Source organism: Entelurus aequoreus, linkage group LG07 (genome assembly GCF_033978785.1).
Source record: "Entelurus aequoreus isolate RoL-2023_Sb linkage group LG07, RoL_Eaeq_v1.1, whole genome shotgun sequence".
Taxonomy (NCBI): domain Eukaryota; kingdom Metazoa; phylum Chordata; class Actinopteri; order Syngnathiformes; family Syngnathidae; genus Entelurus; species Entelurus aequoreus.
Genome location: NC_084737.1, coordinates 66,354,774 through 66,382,766, shown reverse-complemented (window position 1 = coordinate 66,382,766; position 27,993 = coordinate 66,354,774). Strand labels below are relative to the sequence as shown.

General features: G+C 39.7%; 1 protein-coding gene across 1 annotated transcript in view; it reads left to right on the top strand.

The window, feature by feature from the left end:
• noc2l (NOC2-like nucleolar associated transcriptional repressor) overlaps positions 1-27,993 on the top strand; it is a 39,921-nt gene that overhangs the window by 4,369 nt on the left and 7,559 nt on the right. The window contains exons 2-16 of the mRNA XM_062054274.1: positions 2,322-2,453; positions 2,526-2,709; positions 2,782-3,013; positions 4,787-4,877; positions 4,979-5,057; positions 6,822-6,932; positions 7,038-7,151; positions 7,251-7,439; positions 10,132-10,271; positions 10,408-10,519; positions 15,269-15,382; positions 17,438-17,539; positions 17,778-17,921; positions 22,245-22,358; positions 22,525-22,663. Of these exons, the coding sequence (XP_061910258.1) occupies positions 2,322-2,453; positions 2,526-2,709; positions 2,782-3,013; positions 4,787-4,877; positions 4,979-5,057; positions 6,822-6,932; positions 7,038-7,151; positions 7,251-7,439; positions 10,132-10,271; positions 10,408-10,519; positions 15,269-15,382; positions 17,438-17,539; positions 17,778-17,921; positions 22,245-22,358; positions 22,525-22,663 (1,997 nt within the window). The remainder of the gene's footprint in view (positions 1-2,321; positions 2,454-2,525; positions 2,710-2,781; positions 3,014-4,786; positions 4,878-4,978; positions 5,058-6,821; positions 6,933-7,037; positions 7,152-7,250; positions 7,440-10,131; positions 10,272-10,407; positions 10,520-15,268; positions 15,383-17,437; positions 17,540-17,777; positions 17,922-22,244; positions 22,359-22,524; positions 22,664-27,993) is intronic.

The window sequence follows — 27,993 nt, the reverse complement described above, 5'->3', positions numbered from 1 at the left end:
TTTGCGTTCCAGCTTTCTACATGATCATTTCTGGGCTTTAGTTTCTTCTGTAAACCATGGGGTACGCCTTTTAGGGGCCCTTTTTAGCTTTAGCGGTGCTACACTATCAATGGTGTCGCGCAGGGCGTCGTTAAAGCTGTTAGTGAGGTTATCAATAGAGCCCACATAATTTGGGAATGGTGCCATTACCGAAGGCAGTAGGTCAGTAAGAGTCGTCGTTGTGGCAGCATTAATGTTGCGGCTGCTATAGTAGTTATTATTATTATTATTAGTTTGTTGACAATGAGTCAGAACTTCGAATTTTATAAGGTAATGATCGGACATTACTTTAGTGTACGGGAGTATCGTAACTTTGGAGGTGGTGACACCCCTGACAAGCACTAGATCTATCGTATTACCGTTGCGATGCGTGGGTTCATTTATTATTTGTGTAAGACCACAGCAATCAATTATAGTCTGGAGCGCCACGCGTGGAGGGTCCGATGGGGTATTCATATGGATGTTAAAGTCTCCCATTATGATTATATTGTCGGCGTGCGTCACTAGATCAGCAACGAACTCTGAAAATTCATTGATGAAGTCCGAATAGGGCCCTGGGGGGCGGTAGATGACAGCCAGGTGCAGAGGAAGCGGTGTGACAAACCTCACAGTAAGCACCTCAAACGAGTTATATTTATTATTTAGGTCCGAGGTAAGGCTAAAGTTTTTGTTGTATATTAGTGCAACACCCCCACCCCTTTTAATGGGACGGGCAATATGCGTTCCCGTATAGCCAGGAGGAGACGCCTCACCCAGCGCAAAAAATTTGTCTGGTTTGAGCCAGGTCTCGGCTAGACCAACGACATCAAGATTGTTGTCTCTAATGACTTCATTAACTAATAACGTTTTGGAAGACAATGACCTTATGTTTAAAAAGCTCATATTATAGGTAGTGGGCTGTTTTGAGGAGTTTTTGTTGAAAGTATCCGTAGTAGCAATATTAATAATGTTACGTTTATTATGCGTAGTGCACTTTAAATAATTTCGACCATATCTAGGAATTGATACGACAGGAATTTTTAGATTGTTTGCCACCTCAGTAAAATGCATGTCCACCTCTGACGCAGAAAAAACATTATGTGAGTTGTATATTATTCTAAGAGAATTGCTATGTGTGCAGGGATTATCCAGCCTGGCGCTGGCTAGTTCTATCTTAACAGACTCCTTATTAGCGCTTCTTTGTGGATTAGCATTTAGCTTTTTCGTTAGCCCCGCTAACAACAACGCCTTTAGCTTTGTTGTTAGCCCCGCCCGACAACCCCGCTTCTGCTTCCGAGCGCACCGCTTACGTCTCTTTCGTTGACGGTCTCCGCTGGTAGTGGACGCCGCTGCTTCAAAGGCCACTGCTGGATGTAGCTCGCGAAGAATTCCCAAGCTAGCGAGTAGGTCCACCGTACACGCATCTTTCAGCCCAAAATGGCCCGATCTCTCCACATCCAGAATCGTAAGTCGGTCGTAAGTGATCACGGAGTGAACACGCTGTGAGCCAGCCATGAAATTGACTGAATTGACGGGTGTTTTTGCCAAATCGGTCTACACTTCCAGGAGCGCTCGCAAGCAGCTGCCGCCGTGAAGCACCACCACTTTATGTTGTACATTTTAATGAGTTCCAGTTCATTTTCTCATATATTTGAACACCCCAAATTTGGTTTCTTTTATGCTTTCAATGTCTATTTGTTTTTTTGTATATATTGTATTTGTGTTTGACTTTCTCTTGTACTGCTACTGAATTGCATTATTTTAGTTTTACTGCAATTCAAAGGTAGTCCATTTTTGTCAACCCATCTTTTTAATTTGTTCATTTCTTCTAATATTATTTGTATTAGCTTCTGTGTGTTCTCTCCTGAACAAAACACATATGTTTACCACGCACAAGGCGCTGTAATCGGTGGCTCTCTGGTGTTGTTCGCAAACCTTCACTTCCCGTAGTTGTCTTCTTTCCGGGTTGTGGGGAAAGCGATGTAAAAGCTTTCCACAATTATTGCGGGCGGGGCAGCCCCATCCTGCACAACAGGGCATTTTTACATGTCGAAAAACTAACAAGGAAGCGCCGCAAACACACAGCATCAGATCAAATTTAGTAACAGTCATGGTGCCCTGCAGTCACAAGAGTGCCTTTTGACCAATCATTGAGGAGATCACCTAAAACCGAGTTAGCCGTACTCCCTTTATACACGACTCTGAGTACTGGTACACATATCACAGTTTGAGAATCACAGGTGTTGTGTATATTGTTGTTCCCTTAACTCAGTTAATATATATAACTGTAATATTTGCTGTAGGAAACTAGAGGACCTCAGTCTGGATGAGTTCCTGCGGTGTGGCTTGGACTCTGAGGAGGATGAAGTACAGACAGATGAAACCCCCCAAAAAAAGGGACCCAAGAAGAAGACAAAGATGAAAGAGCCCAATAAGTAATCATTGAACATGTCAGTTAAAATTTTTGAATTGATACCTTGCATTGTAAACATGTTTTCCTTTTTAAGGGATGAAGCTAATCATGGTAAAGCTTCCCAGCACAAGCAGCAGCTGTCCAGATTAAAGAACAAAGATCCAGAGTTCTACAAGTTCCTGCAAGATAATGACCAGCATCTCCTGAATTTTGACGACACTGATAGCTCTGAGGATGAAGATGAGGAAAAGTACCACACACTGCCTTCCATGCTGGAGGTGGGAAACAGGCCGGTGTGTGTTTGCTGTATGAGTCATTGCACAAATAACATGATTATAATTTGCATGTAGGAGGCCAGTGACGAAGAGGATGAAGGAGAACAAAAAAGTTCGAAGAAAGCCAAGAAAACAAATGAGACTATTAAAATCACAGAAAAAATGATCGAAACCTGGCAAGCTTCTCTAAAGAACGAACTTTCACCTCGTCTCTTTAGAGACATCACCCAGGCTTTCAAGGCTGCTGTTGCTACAACAAAAGGAGAAGGAGTTGGCCCGTGCCGATACAAGGTGGCCGACAGTTCAGGTAGGACACCTCTGTTCTTGTCAATATTTATACATTGAAATAAATAAACCCTGAGCCCAACACAGTGAGAGGGACGTGGTTGGGTTGGGAGTAGGGACAAGCCTGATGGATTCACATCTGTCTGGTCAATAAAAGTTGATTTGTTTGTTCTTTAAAGGCCTACTGAAACCCACTACTACCGACCACGCAGTCTGATAGTTTATATATCAATGATGAAATCTTAACATTGCAAGACATGCCAATACGGCCGGGTTAACTTATAAATTGCAATTTTAAATTTCCCGCCACACTTCCGGTTGAAAACGTCTAGATATGATGACGTATGCGCGTGATGGAATCAGTTGATGCGGAAATATTGGTACCCCATTGAATACAATACAAAAAAGCTCTGTTTTCATTTAAAAATTCCACAGTATTCTGGACATCTGTGTTGGTGAATCTTTTGCATTTTGTTTAATGAACAATGGAGACTGCAAAGAAGAAAGTTGTAGGTGGGATCAGTGTATTAGCGGCGGACTACAGCAACACAACCAGGAAGACAGATGGATAGCAGACGTGTTAGCCGGCGAACTCACCTTAACTTGCTCCGTCTCGCCGACCGCATCTGTGATCGGGTGAAGTCCTTCGTCGCACCGTTGATCGCTGGAACGCAGGTGAGCATGGGTGTTGATGAGCAGATGAGGGCTGGCTGGCGTAGGTGGATAGCTACTGTTTTTAGCATAGCTCTGTGAGGTCCGGTTGCTAAGTTAGCTTCAATGGCGTCGTTAGCAAAAGCGTTGTTAACCTTCGCCAGGCTGGAAAGCATTAACCGTGTATTTACATGTCCCTGGTTTAATAGTATTGTTGATCTTCTGTCTATCCTTCCAGTCAGGGATTTATTTATTTTGTTTCTATATGCAGTTAAGCACGATGCTATCACGTTAGCTCCGTAGCTAAAGTGTTTTGTCGATGTATTGTCGTGGAGATAAAAGTCATTGTGAATGTCCATTTCGCGTTCTCGACTCTCATTTTCAAGAGGATATAGTATCCAAGGTGGTTTAAAATACAAATCCGTGATCCACAATAGAAAAAGGAGAGAGTGTGGACTCCAATGAGCCAGCTTGTACCTAAGTTACGGTCAGAGCGAAAAAAGATATGTCTTGCACTGCATCTGGTCCTTCACTCTAACGTTCCTCATCCACGAATCTTTCATCCTCGCTCAAATTAATGGGGTAATTGTCGCTTTCTCGGTCCGAATCTCTCTCGCTGCTGGTGTAAACAATAGGAAAATATGAGCAGTCCTTCCCCCGGTGTCGTCACGCTACTTCCGGTAGGGGCAAGGCTTTTTTTTATCAGATACCAAAAGTTGCGATCTTTATCGTCGTTCTTCTCTACTAAATCCTTTCAGCAAAAATATGGCAATATCGCGAAATGATCAAGTATGACACATAGAATGGATCTGCTATCCCCGTTTAAATAAAAACATTTCATTTCAGTAGGCCTTTAACACATGTGGAATAAAAATACCTTCCCAAAACATGCCAGCCTTGCTTACCTTTCAACCCTGCAATGGTTCAATAGTGTGAAGTAGAGGTCCTGCTACACTATTTAAGGTAGCCAGATTCTGACATGTACGACAATAGGACAACAAAGAAAACATTAAGACATAATCTATCACGTGTATTTGCAAACATTTATCTTTTCTGAAATATGTTTGCAATGGTGTTTGATACTGCCATTATACTGTTTTAATTGTGCAACAGTAACAGACACTTTCCTACCCTCTGTCTGCAGTGTTTAATGCCTTAGTCCTCTTCTGCATCCGAGACATCCACGGTGCCTTGCAGCGGATGCTCAGCTTGAAGACTGAGGAAGACCAGACGAAGTATGTTGGAGATCCCATATTGACACTCTCTGTTTGTGGAAGTTAGTAGGATTGTGGAAATACATCTGACTGGCTGTCATTTCTTCTGTTACTTTTGTTAGGCTGGTGCTCCCATCGTCTAGTAAGAAATGGCAAAAGAATCAAATGGACATTAAGATGTATCTCAGCGGCGTAGTTCAGGTTTGTGTGTTTTCATGTAAGGCGCTGACCCAAACACTCTGCTGCGGCACGTTAGCGTGTAGTGAGACATCATCAAATCATCCCAAGTCACTCAGTCCGGAAGTGTAATATTTTTACATACAAATTATAATTCAAACAATACAGTGCAGAGGTCGATAACGGATATTTGAAGCTGATATTCATTTGCTGTAAAATACATTTTTACATGAATAGTACCGGTATATGTCAGTAATAGGCTGGACACAGCTTTACGTTGTTTTTTAAACATTATTTTTGAGGAAACGTCAGACCAGTAGCGACACAATGTTTAATGCAGCACTAATGTTTTGGTTAATTTGGCGCCAAACAACATCAGGGGATTTCACAAACACCTTTTTTACTTGTGTCTAATTCTGCGGGTCAGTGGAGCATCAACATTTGCATTTCAAAATATGGGAAATCTGGAAATATTGGAAAAAATGGGATTTCGCTACATCATAATAACTCGCCATCTACTCAATTTCATTCAATTTTACAGCAGTTTATGAATTCAATACATTGTAAGGTTTCCTCAAGAGGAACCCTGAAAAATTGTGAACATTTAAATTACAATCAATTCTAGGCTCCTTTACGAAGCTTATAGTTGAGAAATGTTTCTAGCTGGCTGACATTTCTTCTTAGATGTTACAGATAGTATTAGAGTGCTGCTCCTTCTTCTTTACTTGTATATTAAGTACCTTATTTGTCAATACTGTATATTTACACAAAGTAGGGATTTTTGGCAGGGATATCTTTTCTGTCCATCCATGTAATTCGTGTTGTTATTTGATTGAATCACGAAACATGAAACTTTACACACTCCTATAATAAACCCACAATGGGAGTGCTGCGGATGAAGGCATGATTGTTGCAGTAGCGAAACCAAAAAAAATGGAACCGGTAGGACGCCGGGAAAGAAGATAAGAACTGGAATTCTCTGCAAAATATGGAGGTTTTGATAGCTAAACCTGCTCAGTGGCCTAGTGGTTAGAGCGTCCGCCCTGAGATTGGTAGGTTGTGAGTTCAAACCCCGGCCGAGTCATACCAAAGACTATAAAAATGGGACCCATTACCTCCCTGCTTGACACTCAGCATCAAGGGTTGGAATTGGGGGTTGAATCACCAGAATGATTCCGGAGCGCGGCCACCGCTGCTGCTCACTGCTCCCCTCACCTACCAGGGGGTGGAACAAGGAAATGGGTCAAACGCAGAGAGTAATTTCACCACACCTAGTGTCTGTGTGACTATCAGTGGTACTTTTTAACTTTAAGCAGAAGAGATATACCATGTAAAAACAACCAACACTGCACAAGAAAGAAAAAGTGAGGTAGCCATGGGGTTTGGGGAGCGCGGAATGTTCGCGTAAGCGCTGTAGTGGAAAAAAAAGGAACTCTTCAAAAGCAGGGCAAACGGGCTGGTGCTTTAACAGTGTTTATAACTATCTACATCACTACTTATTTATGTTTTTAAATACTAAATATCGATATCATATGTGTATATATTGTATTTGCTGATGTAGTTCTGTGGTGGTTGTAAAAAAAAGACAAAGATATTCATCAAAATGCTGAATTTCGGCGCCAATAATCGACCCGGTCGATGTCTAATACAAATAATACATCTTTGTCCATCTATCTGTGTATCCGATTGTTGTGTACTGTGTAGCTGGTTAATTTTGTTGTGCATCTTGTGTGACATTTTGTCTTTTTTTCCATATAATTCATTCTTCTAAACTCTCTCCACCCACAGTTGCTATCCTATTTAACAGAGGCTACGGTCATCAGCGCTGTCCTGCGGCACGCCAACCAACTTATACTTTATTACCTTTGTCTCCCTAAACAGTGTCGATATCTGGCTAAGGTAGGATTGGCCTTATTGATCTTTTGAGGGAAAATAGACTGTTTAATATGCTGCAGCATTGCATGTAACGCAATCATTGTCAAACAAATCCCATCTGTTGTCCAGCAATTGTTGAAGCAGTGGAGCACAGGGGAGGAGACATGTCGGGTTCTTGCTTTCCTGGCCCTCAACAAAATCTGCAGACACAAGCAGGAAACGTATTTTGCCTCTATTGTAAAGGTGAGTTATAAATACCACGGGACAAAATGTTTTAAAATGCAAAAAAAATTTAGGCCGCCATTTAAATCTAACCTTTGCTTTGATCATGTCTGTCTCCAGCAAATGTACATTTCCTACGTGCAAAACTGCAAGTTCACGTCTCCCACTGCGCTGCCCATGATCAACTTCATGCAGCGTACTCTAACAGAGATGTACTCTCTGAACACGCAGGCCACTTACCAGCAGGCCTTCATCTACATCCGACAGCTGGCAATCCATCTAAGGAATGCCATGACCATGAAGAAAAAGGTTGGTTTTCTGATGTTGTGCGTAGGATATAAGGGAGGCAGACTGTCAAACCATAGGACTTTTTGGAATGCGCTGTTAAATGACAGGAGGCTTGGAGATGATGGCTGCCACTGTGCCACATCGGCACTGTCACTTAAAGGAGCTGCTTGCAACTTGCTCACAGTAATGTTTCTCTAAGCAACAAATAAAACAAAAACACAATTGGCTAGCTCACCATAAGTGGTTTAAAAGCACACATTTGTTTTACAATTTTCTATATTTTCCACAATTACTAAGTTTACATTATTAAAAAAAGCTACTGGCCAGAATATTATGATTGCTGTTTACGGCAGTCCTCACCGTCTCGTCCACAGGTACGCAGGGAGCGCGTGCACACATACAAAAGCAGTCCAAGACAAGCAACGAACAATTTGCAGTTATGTTGTTGTGATTAAATATATAATCAATAACAGCTAACGCTATCATTAGCTAACAACACTCAAAGTTATAGTGCTTGCATGTGTTACGCACATACATAGTTAAATGTTACTAGTAAATAGATTATACATTTGTAGCACATTTCTACCTTCAAAGTCTTCAAAGCGCTTTGACACTATTCCCACATTCACCCAATCACACACACATTCACACACTGATGGCGTTAGCTGCCATGCAAGGCCCTAACCACGACCCATCAGGAGCAAGGGTGAAGTGTCTTGCCCAAGGACACAACGTACGTGACTAGGATGGCTGAAGCTGGTATCCTGGAACCCTCAGGTTGCTGGCACGGCCACTCTACCACCCAAGCCACGATGTCTCGATTACGTCATTATGTCACAGAAGCAGTAAGAGGGCAGGATATAGTGTGTAAAATACATTGGAAAACATTGTTGTAAATGTTGCAAACAGCCTCTTTAAGCTTTGTCATGTATTTAAAAATATATATGTTATCCATTCTGGGTTAAGAAAGTGCTTTATTCTCTGCACCTGCACATAGTTGAAGGGGACCTATGGTGATTTTCGTCATTGCTGACTTGTAAATGTTGTTACAATTTTGTATAGTCATGCTAAACAATGCCAAAGCGTCAAATCATAAGGTTCATGCATTTGGCCGTGAACTTGCACGCAGTTGTAGATGCTTCTGCCCGCAGTGTTTTGCAGTCTTGTTTAAAAGATACGCTACTTTTTATGGAAAATGGCAACAGCGAAGGATGCATGTACATATACAAGGCAGTCTGCCACACAACAAGAAGATAGACAAATAAAGAATTAACTTGTCTACAAATGAATAAAAATGGCAAACTAGCGCAAAGCTTTTCAGGTAAACCTCTACCATGGGGCGGTATAGCTCGGTTGGTAGAGTGGCCGTGCCAGCAACTTGAGGGTTCCAGGTTCGATCCCCGCTTCTGCCATACTAGTCACTGCCGTTGTGTCCTTGGGCAAGACATGTTACCCACCTGCTCCCAGTGCCACCCACACTTGTTTAAAAATGTAACTTAGATATTGGGTTTCACAATGTAAAGCGCTTTGAGTCACTAGAGAAAAGCGCTATATAAATATAATTCACTTCACTTCACTTACCATATTTGGCGATATCCGCTCACGTAACTAAGGCAAAATACATTACAATCGTCTCAAATTCCAAATGGCTTATTTGCAAGATTGTTTTATAAATATCTCTGCCATGCCTCATGGTTTGATTTCAAATTTTCGGGACTTATGGGCATCCGAAATACACAAAAACATCTACCAACAGGTAAGAAATGTTGAGTTTGCATAATAGGACCCCAGGAATGACTGCTACCTGGAGCTTGTGTGTTATTATTTGTTGCCCTCCCACTTGGCTAATGTTCCTAAAATAAATACTTCTGTGTTTATTTGTCTTTACAACATTTGGCATGGGACTGTTTTGCCAAGATGGACCAGTACGAAATTGGATTTTGTTCGCTAAACTCAGACTTAAAAAGACGGCGACAACACGACTTAGTTAAGGAAAAAGTGAGATAAATATTATTTTTAATCTAATCTCCGCATGAGGAATAACACAGACATGCAGTGACATAAATGCTGGTAATAGCAGCTATTTTTATGCAGCTCTGGAGTTTGAATCGATCGGAGAGTGTGCAGGTATACCTAATGTTGTAACCAGGTCAATCTTTATGTTTAGTAAGTTTATTTTCAACCGTTTTTGGAAAAACGTAGGGGTGACATTTGTATTGTAAGATATATATTTAACATTGTACATTTGCACATGATGAATTATGATACTTAGAAGGTTTCATTCACAATGTGGGAACGGCTTTACAAACTAACTTGCAGACAGACTCAAAAAACAGGTTATAAAAGTTACTGGAGCAGAATTTACACCAAGGTATATCCAATACATATTTTCTAGACCACATGGAAGTGTTTAAAATCTAGATTAAAAACATAATAGGTCCCCTTTAAATATGTTAAGCAGTTAGTTTAAGATTACACCCTGAAAGTCTCCACCATTGGCACTACCTTGTTATTTCCACATGACAAAGTAGGAGGTCAAAACCGTGGCAAAATGTTCGGTGAGATACTGTAAATCTCACTTAACTATTTGTTTTAAGACAATAAATCAAGTCTATCATAACATTTCTATCATAACTCTTAAGAAATTACACAATTTATATATAATTTCTAATTAACACTATTAAACTGCTTCTGTCAAATGTGTGTTTTTCAGGATTCATACCAGTCAGTGTATAATTGGCAGTACATCCACTGTCTGTATTTGTGGTGTCGGGTCCTCAGCACCCTGCACTCAAGTGACGTCCTGCGGCCTCTGATCTATCCACTGTGCCAAGTCATCATTGGTACCATCAAGTAAGTGCTGTCACATAATCATAATGTTTGATTGACCATTTTGCAAAGAGTAGCAGGAAATGTTTTTGTATAGCTGCTGTATCCTAATACTAACAGCAGGTGGAGACATTGATCAGTGTGTTTTCTTCCTTAACAGGCTGGTGCCCACATCAAGGTACTATCCTCTGAGGATGCACTGTTGCAGAGCACTCACCTTGCTGTCTAGCAGCACCAACACATTTGTCCCAGTTCTCCCTTTCCTCTTAGAGGTAAGACCCCATCATGATGCACTGTGTTGACATCTCATTGGTAATCACTATTTGCTTTTCTTCTTCAAACAAATGTACTTGGCCCTAATTGAGTGGCTGTGCACAGACACCAAAGGGTGACTTTTTAAAAGTTCTGTCACAATGCCTATGGAGCTTTCAAACAACCAAATTTAGCTTTTTGGTTAGATTTTTTATTTTGACATTTTTTATTGTAATGATTTTGCCAGTTAAATCCTAGCACTTCTCGTGTTTGACCTTTCAAAATAAAAGCATAAACAACAAACAAGGGCCTTTAATTGAGGTCAACTTATTTGTCTTTTGTAAAAAAAAAAATTTAACTTAGGCCCACTCAAGGCGTCCGAGGCGTATTGTAACATGAAACAATTTAAACGTTGATGTGCCAGAATGTTCCGCCAGGGGTTTAATGTGGAAAAACACAAGTGGTGTGTGACTAGTTTGCTCTTAACAGGCCTACTGAAAGTAGTGTTTGTGCGCGCAATGATTTTGTATGTGAGTTCCGTTGTCATACAAGATTGCTGATCGCCATCAATGTAAAGTTCTTTTTTTTGTGTGCAAATGTGTGTGAGAAGAGACTTTTCCACTACCAGCAAAGACCAGCTTCCCCCCTATGGGAGTGGTCTATGTGCGTGTTTATGTGCATGTAGCGATAAAGGCACAGTTGGGGTTTACACTTTGGTCCCAACACGCTGTGCAAACCACATCCTGTCTGCCTATGCCGTACCCCACACGCCTTCTTACTTGTACACACGCTCAGAAGCCCTTTCCCCTTTTGCCATACCTTCCACAGGTATGTTTATTTGTGATGCACACTATTTCCTGTATTTTTTTCGTATACTATTTCCCTTGTAAAAAGCCAAGCTGATGTAAGCAGTAAACTGCCACTGTTTTAATTAGAGCAGCAGTACCCCCCGCCCCCCTCTTGTGTGTCTGTGTGTGCTCTTGCATCGCCATGGGGGGTGTATGAGTTGGAGCTTCCTGCTTCAACATCGTGCGTGCGCATCAGAGTTGGCCCATGCTGTCCCACTTCCCCCTGGTTCCCCCCACAGACCGCCACCACATCCTATGTTTATAGAGACAGCAGCGGCCAGCGACGCCGCTCTGCTTCGCACACACACTGAGCGCATTAACGACCACACAGGCGCACGGAACCACACAATGATAAGCGGGTGTCAGAAATAACTTGATACACGTGTACAGCAGAATTTCACTTCTGAATTTCGCACTCTGCAACCGTGAGCAGAAAACATGGCCAAGTTGTTGACATGTTGCCTGGAATGTGCAGCAAGAATATTAATATAAGAACACACTCACTCAATCACAGAGATATATATAAGTGTGTAGTCATTGCTCATGAACAGACATAAACATTTGCACCGTCAAATTAAATTACACATACTGACGATAGTGTTGGTGTAAAGATATATGTTTATCTTTAATTCAGTTCAGTTCAGTGTCAGTTTATTTCGAACATGCATACAATACAATGTATTGCATCATACATTTTCAGTTGTTTCATTACAGTACGTCCGAAAAGGAGTAGGAAGGAGCAGAGCTTATTTATTTCTACCCCTTTTCATACCATAGCAATTTCCTTGTTCTCTGTAACAGAACAGTGAACAAATAAATAATGAATAAATAATATACCATAGTAAGCAAACATATATATATATATATATATATATATATATATATATATATATATATATATATATATATATATATATATATATATATATATATATATATATATATACATATATATATATATATATATATATACATATATATATATATATATATACATAAATAATCTTTGTCTCAATAAAAAAAAAAGGTAAAAAAGGGTTCAAGATCCATCCATCCATTTTCTACTGCTTGTCCCTTTCGGGCTCGTGGCGGGTGCTGGGTCCTATATCAGCTACATTCGGGCGGTAGGCGGGCTATACCCTGGATTAGATGTTCATCATAATTCTTGTTCTGTGTACTTTGTGAACACTTTTAGTTTGAACTGTCTCTTAAACTGAGTCATATTGGTGCTTTGTTTGATTTCTTTGGTTAATCCATTCCATAATTTAATTCCACATACAAATATACTAAAGGTTTCAGTGTTTCCCATAAACTGCCAAGATACCTGTGGCGGTGGGGGCGTGGCTATGGGCGTGGTCACCATGACATCGAGTAATTTGCATAATTTACTACAATGATATGATTTTCTCTAAAAAGGCTAAAAAAATGTATACTTACTAATTAATAATAACAGTTTTGTTTTAAACGTCCATCCAGCCATCCATTTTACAATATAATTACAACACTTTATGTACATATTTATTTACAGATTTGAACAATAAGTTATTCACTGAAATATATGTATTAATTGTGGTTCTTACAAAAAATATATCTTATAAAATATAAAAGCTAAAATGTATCTGCCCCTTTAATTAGTGCATACTAAATAATTTAACTTTAGCCTACTACTACAACCATATTATTTACCAGCAACATAAAGTGAAACAGAGGCAGAGGTGTCCTGCCACAGTCAGTAACAAATAAACAGAAAACAGTAGTGGTCAAATACAAATAAGGCAACAAGAGAAGTATCCTACACTTCTCTTTTATAAAGTAAATCTGAACAGCCTATATGGGCATCTACATCAATTATATGATTTGCCTGAGTAGCTGGAAAGGACAAAAAAAGAAGTGATTTTTTTTTTTTTTTCATTTGTGGCGGCCGTAATTCCTTCGTGGCGGGCCGCCACAAATAAATATAATGTGTGGGAAACACTGGGTTTTAAGTGTTGTACGACCATACAAATGTTTTAAATGAGATTTTTCTCTAAGGTTATATTTCTCCTCTTTTGTTGAGGAGAATTGTTGTACATTCTTGGGTAGAAAGTTATAGTTTGCTTTATACATAATTCTAGCTGTTTGCAAATGCACCAAATCGTTGAATTTCAATAATTGTGATTTGATAAATAAAGGGTTTGTATGTTCTCTACATCCAACATTATGTATTACTCTAATTGATCTTTTTTGTAATGAAGCACACATTTCTAATTGTTTCCCCATATTTCTACACAGTAACTCAGATATGGTAACACTAGCGAGCAGTAAAGAATATGAAGTGATTTTTGGTCTAGAACATGTTTAGCTTTATTCATTATTGATGTGTTTCTTGCTACTTTATGTCGTGTATTTTTTACATGAGATGTCCAATTATTTTATCATCTATTACACCCCAAAATGTGTTTTCTTTTACCCTTTCAATGTATACTCCGTCTATCTGTATTTGTGTTTGACTTTCTCTTCTACTGCTACCAAATAGCATTATTTTAGTTTTGCTGAGATTCAAGGATAGTATGTTTTTGTCAAACCTTCTTTTTAATTTGTTAATTTCTTCGGTTATTATTTGTATTAGCTTTTGTGTGTTCTCTCCTGAACAAAATGCAATTGTATCATCTGCAAACAATACTAACTTTAAGTTCTTTGTAACTTTACAAATGTCATTTATATAGAGATTGAACAATTTTGGTCCAAGTATTGATCCCTGAGGTACGCCACAAAATATTTTCAGCTCTGTGGAAGTGTGTTCGCCTATCTTTACATATTGCTTCTTGTTGGTTAAGTAGCTTCTTACCCAGTTCAAGACCAACGCTCTGATTCCATACCTTATCTTTAATTTGTAATTACGACTTTATGTGCTTGTGTATAAGAAACCAAACCGTGACACTTTTCTAGTAAACTGGAGCAAAGTGTTAATGTTTGAATACTGTTTGAAACGCTCACACCAGTCAAACAATGTGGACTTGTTTGCCCTGAGTACCTTGAAGGTAGAAAAGCGCTATACAATTATAACCCATTTATTTAATCATAGATTGTTACAATACTGGAATTTTCGGGGTTTAGATCGAGGATGGGCAACGTCTCAGGTGATAGGATAGGACCCTATCACCTGTCCTTAAACCAAGGGCGGGAAATTGTGATGTATCATGTTGTATGCATGTTCGAAATAAACTCAACTCAACTTAAGGTGTCAGCCAGGCTTGGGCATGATACTTATTGCCTAGCACCCACAGACCAAATTGCATTTTGAATTTTAAGGCCAGAATGTTATCCTGTTTATTATGTATAAAGTGAATCTAACTTTCATATTAAGATAGCAGGGCATAAGGTTACTACACTAACGACTAAATATAAACCTTTCTAAAATCATGTAAACAACTACCTTCTTTTTTGTTTTGGATGCTGGAACACATTTATAGAGACGCTACTTCAGGTTCTAATTACCCTCACCCTTGCATAACCAAACAATTTCCTCATCCCTGTGATAATATGACGTCGTCATCATCGGCCTCCGCAGCTGCCATCATTTAATCTTGCTGACCGCTAAAGCTCAGACTTAAAGCTATTGCCAAGTAAGCAGCCGCAGTCACAGTAAACACTGCTTCTAAGCACTGGCGTTCCAACAAGGACAAAAGAGGATGAGTTTAGATTTAGCCCTTTTCATAACTTGCCAAAATAAATGGAAACTAATCATGATTAATTCCATATTCATTCCCTGCCCTAATTATTGTAAGGGTGTTGTTGCTCAGGAATGAGAAGGCAAATATTAATGTAATATTTGCTGTAACTGAAATGAAACGTTCAAGCGGCTTTTGAACCGCAAAATTCTCGTTTTTGTATTGTGTTGTGGTTTCCGGTCATGCTTCAACTTACCTTTTTCTTCCCTAGATCTTCCAGCAAGTAGACTTCAACAAGAAGCCAGGGCGAATTAGCAAGAAGCCCATCAACTTTGCAGTCATCTTGAAGCTGAACAAAATCAACCTCATTGAGAAAGCGTACAAGGTATTACTGCCCGTGATGATCAAATGCAACAAGAACTGCAATGTTTTGTCTGCATCCATTACAAAGCCGAAAAGAAAAACACTACTCTTCCTGCTGCTCTGCCAAAGATAAACGTCATTCAGCCTTAGTGATGTTATTCCTCCTGCTACTCGGCCTTGCCAGCTACCTGAGGGTTCCTGGTTCGATCCCCGGCTTGGGTGAATGTGGAAATAGTGTCAAAGCGCTTTGAGTACCTTGAAGGTAGAAAAGGATAGGGGCCTATCACCTGTCCTTAACCAAGTGCGGGATGATCCATTACTACATACAACAGAAATTACTGTGAACAAATACTTAGACCTGTTTTCTTCTTATACGCACAGAACAGTCTCTTTACAACATCTTATAGCACAGTCAGTGAAAGGTCATCGACAAGAAAACTACTACTACTAAAGATTTTGTTACATTACATGTTTTTGGCCATCTGTAGCCAAGTTTTCAAATTGTAAAAAAAATAAATAACTATAACTCAAGTCAATTAATATGCCAGCATAATTTATGAGTCATGAACCCTTCTGAATTGTCTATAAACTCCGTTTGTCGTGTGAACTTAATTTTTCCTATCTTTAGAATGGGGACCTCTGGCATTTTTGTAAAGGAAATTAAATCCATGGAAATTAAATTAATGCAGTGCTGAAGTATTATTGATTAGATATTAAACTAAAACCAATCGTGATATGGCGGGTGCTACTTCTTTATTTGTGTTGTAGTAACACCTCATGTTGAAGTCTTGTTTTGTCTTTTACGATTTGATTATGATTCAGGAGCTTTGATTCGATTTAAAATAAGATTATTGATGCATCTTTAATTTATGTATATTGATGCCGTTTTAAATGTATTTTCCTTTCACTAAATAAGCATTTATCACTTGCAACTTTTAAAAACAGTTCATTTGGAATAAGATGTTCCTATCACATTCATCGAAATGTGTGCAAAACTTGAACTTAAGTGCCCTATATTAAAGGAGCTGGTCACATCTCTTGGTGGAGTGGCTCACTGCAGTCAGCCATATTTTAGAACTGTCTGCATTATTACTTTATTTACAATAAGTACATTGATTATTGACGTTTACTAATCGATTTTATAATCCATGTCCAAAATGCGATGCATCTAAAAATTATTTCCCCCACCTCTAGTCACTTTTATTTCAAATGTTGATAGAAAATCTGAGGCAAAAGCATGCGAATGTGAGCTGTATGCTCTCTTAGCCAGTCGAATGCACATGGTGCAGTGCACACTGGCGCTTCGACACATGAACGTAAACAGGCTTTACGCAGCAGTAACAGCTATGAGTTTCCCCTGCTGGTGGACTGTAGTACTTATGATAATTTTTTATTTTTTTAATTAATCTCAGGCAAGGCCGGTATCCAGGCCATGTGTTTCTTGTGTTTGGTTTAAATCGTTTTGACCATATTTGTGCATGAGGAGTTAATTGATTCTTCTCCCAGTTAATGTTTTATGTCACACACCTGTTTCTGTTCGTTTATTCCGTGCGTGTGCGTGTGTGTGTGTGTGTGTGTGTGTGTGTGTGTGTGTGTGTGTGTGTGTGTGTGTGTGTGTGTGTGTGTGTGTGTGTGTGTGTGTGTGTGTGTGTGTGTGTGTGTGTGTGTGTGTGTGTGTGTGTGTGTGTGTGTGTGTGTGTTTGCGTGCAAGCGTGAGCAGACAGATACCTCAAAGCCCCCTTTTCAGGACTCTAAAAGTGTCACAAAGTCACCATGCTCAGTGTTGCAGCCAAGTGGATTGCATCACAGCCCTCTGGGATTATTCCCTGCACATTTATGATGGCCCCCCTTTCCCTCCCTGCTGTCGCCTGCAACACACAGACACGCGCACACAAGTTTTGTGTAAAATGCACTTACCTGTCTCCTGAGTGTTTACTCATTACTCAAACTTCATTACATTGCAATTTAGAAGCCATGTTGTTAACTGGCTACTAGCTTTATATTTTTTCTTCTTTGTTTTCTTGTTCAAAAGAACTTGCAAAGTATATATCATGTTGCATCTCTCTGTGCCTTTTAGGATGGCTTGATTGACCAGCTCTATGACTTGATGCTGGAATATTTTTACACGCAGTCCAACACCATCGGCTTCCCAGAGCTCGCCCTGCCTACTGTCCTCCAGGTAACATAACTCTTGCCCATGTTGGAGAATATTGCAGGGTTTTTTTTCCAAAACCTTACTGCTTATAATTTGGTCACCATCCAAGCTAATGAAGATGCGCTGGTGCTGCCTATCATTTAAAATCTTCCTGAATTGACCGCACACCGGTTCCGCAGCTGGGCCTCAGAGTGCATGGACGGTCCTTCAGCATTTCCTTCTTTCTCACCCCTACCCCACAACACCCATCTTCCTCCACCAGCTGAAAGCGTTCCTGAAAGAATGCAAAGTGGCCAATTACAGCAAGCCTGTGCGCCAACTTCTTGAGAAGGTGCAGGAAAACAGCAACTTCATCACGGCGCGGCGACAGAACGCCGCCTTTGGAGTGGGCAATAATGACGCTGTGGTGAGTAGAGTAGGAGGCACGCTAAAAATATCCCCTTATTTTACCGCAAATTATAATCTCAACACTCCTGTTTGAATGCTCTTTTGGGTGTCAAAATGTTGAAGGTGTGAAAAGGTTAATGTCAGCCAAATAGAAAAAGACAAGTCTGAATGTTTAGCTCTCCTGCGTTGTATTGAGCAGAATAATTCTACTGGAAGGAGTTTCCATACGTCTTCAAAGATGTACCTCTTTGTCATGTCACTTTGCCTTCTTTGTAGGGATGTCCGATAATGGCTTTTTGCCGATATCCGATATTCCGATATTGTCCAACTCTTAATTACCGATACCGATATCAACCAATACCGATATATACAGTCGTGGAATTAACACATTATAATGCCTAATTTGGACAACTAGTTATGGTGAAAATAAGGTCCTTTTTTAAAAAATTAATAAAATAAGATAAATAAATTAAAAACATTTTCTTGAATAAAAAATAAAGTAAAACAATATAAAAACAGTTACATAGAAACTAGTAATTAATGAAAATGAGTAAAATTAACTGTTAAAGGTTAGTACTATTTGTGGACCAGCAGCACGCACAATCATCTGTGCTTACGGACTGTATCCCTTGCAGACTGTATTGATATATATTTATATATAATGTAGGAACCAGAAATATTAATAACAGAAAGAAACAACCCTTTTGTGTGAATGAGTGTAAATGGGGGAGGGAGGTTTTTTGGGTTGGTGCACTAATTGTAAGTGTATCTTGTGTTTTTTATGTTGATTAAATAAAAAAATAAAAAATAAACTATACCGACAATAAAAAAAACGATACAGATAATTTCCGATATTACATTTTAAAGCATTTATCGGCCGATATTATCGGCAGGCTGCTATTTTTTTTTTTTTTTTTTTTTGTGTCCTGCCCAGCTTCTCAGGCAAATCATATAGCAGATGTAGATGCCCATATCGGCTGTTCAGATTTACTTTACAAAAGAGAAGTGTAGGATACTTCTCTTGTTGCCTTATTTGTATTTTGACTTTATTAAATGTATTTATATTATCATTTGGTGCAGCCGGGCCGGAGCAGGAGGGGATAGAAAGAGAAAAAAAGGAAGACAGAGGGGGGAATTGTGGGGACAAGAGGGGATTAGACAGAGAGACAAAAACAACAACAGCAAACACAACAACAGAGCAACATCAGCAAATACGACATGTACAAATATGATGGTAAAAGTAATAGCAAATAAGCAGTTAGCGAAAATAAAAAATAATACAGAAATGACAATGAGCATTATTACACTAAAAATGGAGCAATATGAATACCAATAGAAATAGTGCTATTGATAATAAACAATACCAATACTTTTCCTTTATTATCAACAATACAATTGTTCAAATGCAACAATACATATACGTAATGATAACTTGAGATACGAAAGAATGCAGAAAAATGGAGGGGAAGAAAGAGAAGCAACCTACATTAACCTTGTAGATTGTTATAGTAACAATAGGTTAAGCTTTGTCAGTGTGCCATGTGTTATACCCAGTTTACCCTAGGGCAACAACGTTAATATATGTTTGATGAAACGTGATTATGTGCATGAGTGTATGTGTGCATATGTACTTGTATATGTACAGTATGTGTATATGTGTGCTTGTACAGTGAATGTATATGTACAGTATGTGTATATGTGTGTTTGTACAGTGAATGTATATGCATAGAATGTGTATGTGTGTGTTTGTACAGTGAATGTATATGTACAGTATGTGTATACAGTGTGTGTTTGTACAGTGAATGTATATGTACAGTATGTGTATATGTGTGTTTGTACAGTGAATGTATATGTACAGCATATGTATGTGTGTGCTTGTACAGTGAGTGTATATGTACAGTATGTGTATATGTATGGTTTTACAGTGAATGTATATGTACAATATGTGTATACAGTATGTTTGTATAATGAGCGTGCGTGTGGATGTACGAACTTTGAGTGTGTAAATATGTACTGTATTTGTATATGTATGTGGGAGCGTAGGTACCTATGTATGTGTGTATGTATGTATGTGAGTACATGTGAATTTGCATGTACAATACATTTGACTCCCAGTGTGTGTGGGAGCCAGAGTACGGCCCCAGCCTCCCCGAGAGCCCATCCCACAAACAGTAGGTGTGGTGCCCAGGGAACCAGGGACCACCGCCCCCAAGCCGAACAGTGACAGGAACCCCAGAGCCTGGCCCACCGCGCCGCCCACAAGGGCTAGCAGCAGGCCGCAGACAGACGCACCTGGCAGAGGACAAGGCACGAGAAAAGCAGGGGGCAGCCAGACCCCAAGTCAGCGAGAGACCACACCCCACACGGACAGAAAGGCGGGACGCCCCGCCCGAGGGGCCCGGAGACCCCCGCAACCGGACAGGAAGAGCGCCCCCGCCCCCACCGATATTATCGGCAGGCTGATGATATTATCGGCAGGCTGATATTATCGGACATCTCTACTTCTTTGGACCGCAAACTAGTGGTGGCTGATTCAACAGTGCCTCTGCTGGTTGCAACAGAGTAGTGTCCAATTTACCAAGACTTGATGTAATCAATTTGACAGTCGACCAGGTATTTGTACGTCAACAACAGTTTGGTAAACAACATAACCGCTTAGCATCTGCAGCAGCATCAATGCGGCCGCTCTCAACTCGGTAAATGCTGTCGCCATGGCATCCACTCCCTAGTAGCAGAGCAGTGGTGTCCCCGCAGGCAAAGGAAAAGTGCCATCACCTCACTCACTGCTGCTGTGCAAAAGGCCACGGCCCCCCTCTGGCCACCGCCCCCCTGCTGTCATGCCACCCAACCTGAAAGGCTGCGTAATTAATGATAGTCTGACTCCTTCCACCAATGGTGAACTCTCGTGTCTCTCTGTTATCATTTACAGTACCTCACAAACCTGAGTACACCCCTCATATTTCTGCAAATATTTTCTTACCGGTATATCTTTTATGAGATTACACTAAATAAATGTACATTTTGTGAAATGGTATACAATCTGTACTGTCCCCTCAGTAACTCAAAACAGTCATTATCGTCTAAAATGCTGGCAACAAATGTGAGCACAGCCCTAAGTGAAATTATGCAAATTGGGCCCTAATTAACGGTTTTCCCACCCCAGTGGCATGTGACTCGTTAAAAGGTCTCAGGTGTGTTAAATTTGGCGTTATAGCTCTTACACACTTACACTGAAAGTTCAACCTCATGGCAAAGAACTCTCGGAGGATGTGGGGAAAAAACAATAGATGGTCTACACCAAGAGAAAATGCCAAAACTCTGAAACTTAGAGCTGGTGGCCAAGACCATACAGTGCTTTAACAGTACAGGTTTTACTCAGAACGTGTCTCGCCAGGGTCCATCAAAGAACTTAAAGGGGAACTGCACTTTCATGGCGACACATTTACATTTCTGATTCATTTTTACACACTTATATGAGTTGCATGAATCCCTGGAGTGTGTGTGTCTTGTCTATCGTCTATCCACAGTGTGGAGGCGCTTTTAAGATACTAATCCTCACCACCATGGCATGAAATAAACTAAGTTTCTTTTAAGTAGCATTATCACTGGAGGACAAGAGGAAAATGAATGGCTACACACATACCGAGCAAGATGACACAAGAAGCTAACCACTAAAGCTTCATCGTAAAGTAGGAGTGATTGCTCCAGTTGACTATTGATTTCTAGTATAGTATTGTGCAGTTTCATATATCTCATGTGCTAGTATGACAATAAAGTTCCTTGAATCCTTGATAATAAACGATACTAAAGTGATTAAATCGATAGTTTTTTTCTTTTTCCTATTTCAAAATATGTTTTGGGTTGTTTTTGTCATTGTTTACAAACTCAGGGAGTAAGACTCTTGATACAGGAATGATTTGATGGGCAAAACCCAAATGATGTAAATGGTAGCCAGTAGTAGTTTTTGCTTTTGTTAAGTTATTGTGCACTAGGCGCTTTTATTTTGTTAAAAAAATTGTATTGAGAATTCAATACCTCACATTTTATACATAATCTGATTTTAAAAAAAAAATCAGCACATTCTGAATGTTAAAAAAATAAGCGTTATAAAAATGTGTTACTGTGTTTAATTTAGTTACTCGCCAAAAAAAAAACCAAAAAACATTTTCAGTTCTAGAATCCATTGGCAATGTATTGGATTGGTAATCAAAATCGTATCAGATCTGAAGACAAAAAATCGGATCGGAATAGGAGGCCAAAAATGTTGATGGGGATATCCCAAATAAGAAGTGCAAACGTAAATGACATTTTGCACTCACTGCATGTCTTTGCCCTCTGTCAGGTGGCTTGGGAGAAAGAGCTGCAGAATGAAGGGACTCCGCTCAGCAAGTACTACTTGCAGTGGAAAAAGCTGAGGGAGAAGGAGATTCAGTTGGAGATCTCTGGCAAAGAACGGGTAAATATTGGACCGCATCGCACTGGTTATTTAATGCTTTTTATTTACATTTTTTACATTATGACCTCAAATTAATTTGTCAAATAACGAAATGAATGTTTTATTGTGATCAATCATACTATGAAATCAAGCTTGTGTATTGATTGTGCTTTCTGTTTCGGCACAGATGGAAGACCTAAACTTCCCAGCGATCAAACGTAAGAAGATTCAGGAGAAGAAAGCGGAGGACAAGAAAGAGTTTAAGGGTTTGTTTGAGTCAGACTCGGATGATGATGGAGATGACGACACAGGACTCAAAAGAAAAGGTAAGAAGTTTTGTCATTTAGAAAACAACATTACCCCATTATTGGAAAGAACAATATTCCTCAAATATCGCAGTTAAACTTTTAGTCCAAGACTTAATTGAGCTCAGCTTCAGCGGTTTTTGGGGTACTTTTTCTCGAACAGCTCTCTGACTTGCTTGCTGCTATACGTGTCTTCACTTGTCTTCTTCAATTCTGCTACTGCTCATCATTGGTGAACTACTGTTTACACTTGTTTGGCAGTTAAGAATGAGGAAAAAAACTGAGCTGTATGAGCCACAGAAGAAGAAATATATATAAATAAAATATATTAATTAAGGCTGTCAAACAATTAAAATATGAATTCACAATTAATCACATTTTGTTCATAGTTAACCTAAAATGAATCGCGATTAATCGCAGTTAGGTATAATTTTTCATCATTAATATGTGTACCGTAGACAGATCATTTTCAGGGAGTGGGGGGGGGGGCTATCCCAGCTGTAATCTGTGATATTTTCACCTGAATAAATGCTTCTGATAATCTGTACATTACATGGTGTACAAGTTAATGGTCTTCATATTGCTGCATGACCATGTTTTAACCTTCTCTATTAATTAATAAAATGCCTGCTAATCATTCTGTAATTGAGGACTGGACCAGAACATGTTATAAAATAATTTACACAATATTTCAGCAAGCCAGAAATCTCCAATCCTTTTTAGTCACTCTTTCTTTAATAAAAAAGACTGGCAACAAATCTAGCATCTATTTCTGGTGTTATAGATAGTGTCGCACCATGTCAGTGACAAAAAGCGAGCCTGACGTCACACTTGCTTTGCGTTGCTGGAAGCCTTTCTCTCATTAAAAGCCGCCAGTATCATCATAAATTGTGAAGATCGCTGTCTGCGGGTATAGCTTAAATTTATTAAAGTATGTTCACAGAGCGGACACGCTGCCTCCGGTCCAGACAACCCCTTGCGTATAGCTTACGTCATCACAACATCAGTTTAGGGCAGGGGTGTCCAAACTTTTTCCACAAAGGGCCGCACACTGAGGAGTCAAAGCATGCGGGGGCCGTTTTGATATTTTATTTTGTAAAAAAACTATCTAAAACAGACATAAATTTACAGACAAAACAATGTGTCTGCTTCGTATGAATTATTAGTATTACAATTAGCTACCATATTTGCTTATTATCTCCCTTTCCCTCTCCATGCAAGACAGGCCCATTCTTTGGCTATTTTTAAGACCCTTCTTAAAACCCATTTTTATTCACTGGCTTTTAACCCAGCATGAGACTTTAAACTGTTTTAAACGTTTAACTTTTTTAACGGTTTAACTTTTTAACTGCTTTTTATCTAACAAATTGTTCTTAGGGTAATTTGTATTTGCTTTTTTAATGTGTATTTTACTTCTGTTTTAAATGTTATTTTTTAGTTTCTCCTTTACCTCTATTTCTTTGTGGTGTACAGCCCTTTTTTCTTCAACTGTGGTTGTTTTTAAAGGGCTTTATAAATAAAGTTGGTATGGTATGGTATTATGCTTACATTTTTACTGTTTTTTTGTTTTTTATTTCAACAATATGCAGCGGGCCAAAAAAACTTGAGTTGCGGGCCGCAAATGGCCCCCGGGCCACACTTTGGACATCCCTGGTTTAGGGAGTACTGTTCTAGTGATTAAAGTACGTCTTTTTCCAGCCAAATTTACGGTGCATCATTAATCAATAGTGCGCAAATAATAAACTATGTATAGCCATTCATACTGTAACTACCTGCTAGTGTTATTGTGTATGTTAGTGTGTTAAGATGGTCATTTTTCCCATGTCGGCGGAGAATGAACAAGTGCTGTGTGTCTTGAAGTGAAGCACAGAGGCAGATGTGTGTGCAAGGAGGAAATACTTGTTGGAATTGGGCCCGTTGTTATCATAAAATTGGTAGTAAAAGCTAAAAAGAAAGTCAGACTTTGTTTGTTTTCTCCTGGACGCTACAATACATTACATGACTTTATTTTGTTAGGTGTGGCGGCTAATATGAAGCCGGAGATTAAGGAGAAACCCTAAATGTTGTTGAACCAAATGTGTAGCGTAGCGCTTTTATTTTGAAGCCTGATAAGTGTGTGATTATTTTTGAGAAAGTGTCTTGACATGTATTGATGTCGGATCAACTGTTTGCAAAAAAAATGTCTTCTTTCGACATCCTGCCGACTGTGTTTCATTTCTGTTGAGATTTTATGTCATCTTACTTACTAAAGCAGCCACAGTAACAATCTAAATGTTATCACTGCACCTTAACCGTAATCTGAACATGGAAGTGAAGCACCACCCACCTCTTTCAACACGACGGCGTTTGCTGCAGGGATGTCGCCTCTTCTCACAGCGAAAAATAGTATTTTCTTGTTGGGAGAACAACTTGCCATGGCTTTGAACCTGATATTTCCATAAAGTAGTTTTTTTGTCCATTTCTGCTTGCTTGTGGCTTGTCAGTAGCAAGTGAACTGCAGCCAAGTTCTCCCGCTACGGCACGGCCCGAGTGTCAAAAAGGAGGTGTGCGCGTTGATCGCCCGATAATAAAATGAGTGCTGTTATTAAAATTTATAGTTAAGGCGTTATCGTGTTAATTTTGACAGCCCTAATATTAATATTATAGTAGTTAGGTTATTTGTACACTTGTTTGACAGTTAAAGGGGAACTGCAGTTTTATTGGAATTGTGCCTATCGTTCACAATCATTATGAGAGACAAGAAAACTGAAAGTGGTTTTCTGAAGTGTTCTTGAGCCCATGTGGTGATATCCTTTACACATTGATGTCGCTTTTTGATGCAGTGCTGCCTGAGGGATCGAAGGTCTGTAATATAATTGCTTACATGCAGTATTTTCTCCAGATTCTCTGAACCTTTTGAAGACATTACGGACCATATATGGTGACATCCCTAAATTCCTTGCAATAGCTCGTTAAGAAATGTTGTTCTTAAACTGTTCGACAATTTGCTCATGCATTTGTTCACAAAGTGGTGACCCTCGCCCCATCCTTGTTTGTGAATGTTTGAGCATTTCATGGAAGCTGCTTTTATACTCAGTCATGGCACCCACCTGTTCCCAATTAGCCTGTTCACTTGTGGGATGTTCCAAATAAGTGTTTGATAAGCATTCCTCAACTTTCTCTTTTTTGCCACTTGTGCCAGCTTTTTTGAAACATGTTCCAAATGAGCTAATATTTGCACAGCAAAGTTTTCCAGTTTGAACGTTAAGTATCTTGTCTTTGCAGTGTATTCAATTGAATATAAGTTGAAAAGGAGTTGCAAATCATTGTATTTTGTTTACACAATGTGCCAACTTCACTGGTTTTGGGGTTTGTAATATATCACTATATTGATGATTAAATGGGTTATAATTCCACCACAGTTTTGCAGCAGCACATGTGCGTACAAGCTGTCCGGTTTTGGTGTGCAGAGTGATTGCTCTGTGCAGTGTTCTCCATGCTGTACATGGTACCTTTGATTTCGCCACAATACGCTGCTTCTTAAGTGGAGTTGTTGTTGCGGTCTTGTTTACCTTGTAAAGAGTTACATTTCCCCAACTTGGCTTAATGCTGTTTCAGATGCTGGAATAAGTTTGTGGTGCTGCTGCCTTTTTTTTTTTTTTTAAGAATCTTTGCAGCATGCAGTCACTTGTTCCACGCCTGTTGCCGCAAATCTAAAGCACTGGCAACACTTTTCTCTGGAACAAACGTCTCGCTCTCGTTAGCCTTAGCATTAGCCATGTTTTGCTTGGCTTGTGGATCTCCACTAAGAAAGTAAGGGGGCGGGTAAGAGCTACGGAAGCTCATGGGGGAAAAAATATGCCGGAGCAAGAGCAGAAAAACATAAACTTTTTATCTTTTAAATCATCTGCAACATGTCTGTTGAATGTAAAATGAGTTAGAATGCATTAAAAAACATATATGTGCTTGTCTTAAAGGATCGTGAATGATGGGCAAGATTTATATTAAAAAAAAAAAACTACAGTTCCTCTTTAAGAAAGAGGAAAAATTAGATGAATGAAAAAAGAAAAAATAGTTTTAAGATATTAAAAATGTAATATTGTAATAGTAGGTTTATTTTTTGCTAATATTAACATGTTAGATGTCAGCCATGGTGAGCATCCTGTACTAGATTGTGTTCAATCTCTATGGTTTGACAGGTGCTGCAATCAGTGAGCATGTATTAGTCGTGTTGGCCTCCAGGGGGCGGTGTTTCGCTACTTCTTGATCCTCAGAGAAGAAGTTTCAGAAGTGATGACACCTCAAGTCTGGTTACTGTCCTCAAGTCTGTGTAATTGACATACTTATTTTTTAAAAAGTAGTTTCATTTAAAGTCAATCAAGCTGTAAATATTCACCTTTAACTATCTTTCAATATAAAGCACGTCTTTATTGTGCAGACAGAAATGTGTCATTAGATTCTTGTGCCGTTTTTAGAGCTTTGTCCTTTTTTGGGTGGGTGGGGGTCACCCACAGGTCACGGGCAGCTACAGCCTGGTTTTTACAGCTCTACACCAGGAAGCGTTCCAAGAAGGGGGGAAAAATCCCTCCGCAAGGTCACAGGAAAAGACGAGAAGGCGGCAGGGATTTTTTTTTCCTTTTAATGCATCTGGACCTCATTGTCGGGAGAGTCCCCGCAAATGCACGTGCAGCTGCTTCTCACTTGCCCGTCAGCCTACCCCCCTCCTCCCTTTGGTTGGTCTTTCCTCCACCCAGTACAAACACAAACTGACCTCCGTCGACAGGAAGTACGGGCTTGGGGTCCCTGCGGGAGTTCCTAATTCAAACCAGAGCGGTGGAACAGCCAGAGGTGGCGGCTTCCTCTCTTGCTTTCATTGGAGCACACACACACACACACACACACACACACACACACACACACACACACACACACACACACACACACACACACACACACACACACACATGCAGGCACACACTTACACACTCAGTTGGAGATGACGGCACGGTAATGCAAACCTTGTTGTCCAGTTTTCAGGCTTCAGCAGCTTCTTTGTTGACATATGCAGCCGTGGAAAGAGGCGGAGCTGCTAATGATGGTGTGGGGGGGTTAAATAATTTGACAGGTAATTTTTGGGCCACCTTCAAGGTAGAGTTAAAATCTGCCGAATGAGAGCGCAAACATTGTTGAATTTAGGTAGCGAAAAAAACGTGTGATATTTTTATCCATGTTTATAAGTGTGTACTTGAGGTGTGCAATGTAGCAGACAAGGGGAAATTGCTCTGTGTGTGTGTGTGTGTGTGTGTATGTGTGTGTGTGTGTGTGTGTGTGTGTGTGTGTGTGTGTGTGTGTGTGTGTGTGTGTGTGTGTGT